The following is a 4,013-nucleotide window of genomic DNA, read 5'->3' as shown; positions in this document are numbered from 1 at the left end:
TGAAATATTGTAAGAATTATATATATTGATGATCAAATTTAAACAAAGGTGAATTAAAACCTACACCTTTATTTTGTGTGCTGACATATATACATGAAACAAGTCAGCTCAGTTTGTTAATATACAATATACACAACTTGTTATACACATTTTTGTTATTAATCCATAATTTAAAGCTACACCTTCCACTGATTCCGGCTTTCATGACTTCTCCTGAGTGTGCCAGATCGGGGAGAGCAATCTCTGCGACTGTCTAGCGCATATACATCCCAGCCACCATCTCTCCAGTAGGTAGAATAAACCTCTGGTATATGTGATACTTTCCAGTAATCTTCTCCTGGACCATGTTGGCATATTGTCAGCATGAGTTCATCTGGCATATCGAAAAACTCTAGAACTTGAAGTTTAGCCAGGTTTTCAATGCCTGATGGCACCTTCTTCAACGACTCACAACGCCCAATGCTCAGTGTTTCAAGGAAAGGCATTGCACCCTTTTCCACTATCACCTGGTCGAGTCCTTCAAATTTGTCAAGGCCTAAAACCTTGAGCTTATTGAACTTCCCACACTTGAAATGCAACGTGTTTTCACCACCATCATAAACCTGAAGTAGTTCAAGATGTGCAAGGTTTGGCAAATCCTGCAGATATACCAATGGATCATGTTTGAAACAGCTCCATTTCAGAAATAACCTGGCCAAGTTATGAAGGGAAGGTATCCAACTTGGTAACTCTTGTAGTCTCCCTGATAAATACAATCTTTGAAGAAATGGTGGGGGTGTACAAAGCGATGTCAAATCAATAAATTTATCCTCACCCTCAGAAGTAACAGCTAAGGCACACAGACTAGTCAATTTTTCGATGCAACAGCAAAAATCCTTCCCATCTTCCTCTCTGAGTCTCATGATGCCTAATCTTCTTAGCTGGCTTAACTTCTGTAACTGTCTTATTATCATGCCACAACCTTGGTTTGCCTCTACAAAACAAAGCTTTTGTAGTGACTGTAATTTTCCTATTTCAAGAGGTGCCTTAAAACCATATTTGGAGTGGAATTGTGCATAACCTTCTACTTTAGACTGATATACAAGGAGATGGCGAAGCTTTTTAACCTTCACTATATCTGCAGGCAATTCTGTAACACGAGTATTTTTAAGATCAAGTGTTTCTAGATTTTGCAACTTTCCTAGAACACATTTTGGAAGCACTTTCACCTGTGTGTTTTTCAAGCTCAGATATGTTAAATGATACAGGTCAACAACTGCTTTTGGAAACTTCCTCAAAGGTGCATCTTGATAATCTAAAACACTGAGGAGTTTGAATCCACCTGGAAACAGTTTTCCAAGAGATAAACTTTCAGTCACTCCAAACATTAAGAGTGAACGAAGTTGTGAAACAGATCTATGTTGCTGTCCATTTGGATTTGATAGTGTCGGGCCGTGCTGCGCAAGGCGCCGAATCTTTTCAGGCAACACCACATTTTGTTCTTTGACAATTGTTGCAAAATTTTGATCCTTGCACTTCGAAATGATAATCTCTCGCAGAAGATCATGTATTCTCAAAGTTTTGACTCTTCCATCAGATGTTGTCTCTGCTACTCGTAATAAGTTTCTGTTTATGAGTTCCTTGAGGTAATCCTCTGCAACATCTTCCATTGTTTTTCCGCTTTTGGCTTCGATAAATCCTTCTGCTATCCATAACCGAATCAATCTCATGCGCTGAATCAGATAGTCCTCAGGAAACATGCTTAAATACAAGAAACAGTACTTTAAATAGTAAGGCAAATCATTAAAACTGAGGCAAAGTACTGTTTTCAGATTATCAAGTTTCCCATTGACTTGAATTTCAGCTCCAAGACTACGGCAAATCATGTCCCATTCGTCTATCCTGTGTTTGTCTTTTGTAGCAAGGACTCCACTCATTGCTACAATTGCAAGGGGAAGGCCCTCACATTTTCTTAAGATATAACTACAAATGTCAATTAAGTATGAAGGACATGAATGACCTTGGAAAGTCTTTCTACAAAATAGATCCCACGCTTCATCTTCTTTCAATGGTTGTAGGTTATACACCTTACCTTTGGATTCTATGCTGGAAATAGAGGCTATGTCAGATTTGCGTGTGGTGATCATGATCCTGCTACCGCAATTGTTTTTTGGAAGTGCATATTTGACCGCTTCCCATTCATGCATATGCCAAACATCATCAAATACAACTAGGTACCTGTTAGACCTCTTGTTAGAGAACAATATAAGAGGAGATAAATTGCGACAGTTATGTTTTTAGTATTTATCAATATAATAAAATTGTTATTTTCTTCTAAATTTATCAATTTTCTATCAGTACCTCCTTCTCTGCAAGAGCTCTTTGATAATCATCTTCAACTTGTCACTGTGCATGTTTTCCAAGCCTTCTGGAACTTTTTGTCTTATTTCAGAAAAAAGTTTTTCGGCCAAGTCTCTGAGTAGCTCCTCAATGCCACAAGATTGCGAAACGGTAACCCAAGCACAGGCTTTGAAGTGTTTTATCACCTCTGGATCATCATATACTTTCTTCACTAAAGTAGTTTTTCCCATCCCTCCCATTCCCGTAACGGAAATTACTTTGCGTCCAGGACAAGCTTTAATCAACCACCCAATCAGCCGATTTTTATGTCTGTCTATTCCCACTAGATCAGTGTTGTCTAGGAGAAGAGCATCTCCTCGTTGATCATGCCTTGTTTTACCTGCTTGAGAACATATTTTGTGTTGTATTAGTCTGACAAGTGAGCGTTTTGTTATAATACACTTCCCCTGTTAATATCTATTTGTTCACTAAGAAACGCTGCTACAGATATATACACCGGACACAACACTGACACGTACGCACCAATAATGGTTTGATAAAAGGAGAGTGGTTGAATGTTATCACATAGTGTCGGCCATCGTTGTTAGACACTACAGACGCAAGTAACTAGAAATGGTTGATAAAACACCGGTCACATCTTTTCTTCATTTTTTTTTCCTACCAAAAAAAAAAAAGAAGAAGAAAAAGCAAAAAGTGGTGTGATAAGTTCGGTAAGATTCTTTGACTTTTCTTCTCTAACTTAATTTAGGTGAGTTGGACCCTAGGACTCACCAAGGTCAGGGCAGACCTCAAAGTTCAAAGAGCACTAATAAAAGTATTTACAAATTGTCCACCAACGAGGTCCTCATGCCGGCAGCGTGAGTTGAACCTACGTCCTTGTAGAGTATGAGTCAACTCCTTACCAACTGAACCAAACTCAGTTTGCAGGCAAGATTCTTTGATTAGACCGGCAGTAATTTACTACTGCAAACAATAATAACTATTTCTATTTATCTAACTAGAGCAAAGGAAAAGAGTACAAATATATCATAATTGAGTGGCTCCCATGTCCATGACCATTAGGGAACTCACTACTACTTTATATTGGAAAAGTATTTGCAGTCAGTAGTACCTGTATAATTGGAATTCGAAGCCTCTGAAGGAGTGTCAAGTTTCTTGAGGAATCTCTTATGAATTGAAAAAATAGTTGTCATGCGAGAGTTGATGCTTTTCAACTCATGAGCAATCCGATAACGAGCTTTCATATTCCTGATGTGTAAAAAATCAAAGAATCTGTTTGTATGATTACGCGCTTGGACAAGAAGTTCCAATTCATCAAGAATATCCTCAGTCTCATGAGCAACATCTCTGACTTGCTTAACCCAAACTTTGAGTTCCTCATCACTCTCTTCTAACGCATCAGCAACCTTTAAGAAGGCTCCTATGAGTTCCAACTGTCCTTTCAGATACACCACTTCGTCTTCAACGCCAGTGAGCAAATTCATCTTATTCTCAAATACAGGCACAAGCCTTTGCAGAAGAAAACTAACTGCATTCTCTGCCATGTTCTCTTGATTTCTGGATTAGTCACAATACTCTATGCAAGTGTATAGCAGACTAGTTAGCTTAGACACACTATGATATGCTAAACAGATTTTAGACTTGTTAGCCTTTTTTTTTTTTTTGAGAGGGAG

At 38.4% G+C, this 4,013-nt stretch overlaps 1 protein-coding gene across 1 annotated transcript; it reads right to left on the bottom strand.

Moving 5' to 3' along the window:
• On the bottom strand, positions 1-4,013 carry LOC146920620 (disease resistance protein RPM1-like). The gene is made up of 3 exons (XM_085714036.1): positions 3,452-4,013; positions 2,341-2,719; positions 1-2,217 (listed from the first exon to the last, which is right to left on the bottom strand). Exons 1-3 carry the CDS (start codon positions 3,882-3,884, stop codon positions 177-179), a joined length of 2,853 nt encoding a protein of 950 aa, XP_085570162.1. The 5' UTR covers positions 3,885-4,013; the 3' UTR covers positions 1-176.

Source organism: Medicago sativa, chromosome 5 (genome assembly GCF_051527215.1).
Source record: "Medicago sativa cultivar Bolivia chromosome 5, Bolivia_mono, whole genome shotgun sequence".
In the NCBI taxonomy this organism is placed as follows: Eukaryota; Viridiplantae; Streptophyta; class Magnoliopsida; order Fabales; family Fabaceae; genus Medicago; species Medicago sativa.
Note: the sequence above shows the minus strand (reverse complement) of the source record. Positions and strands in the feature narration are given on the sequence as shown.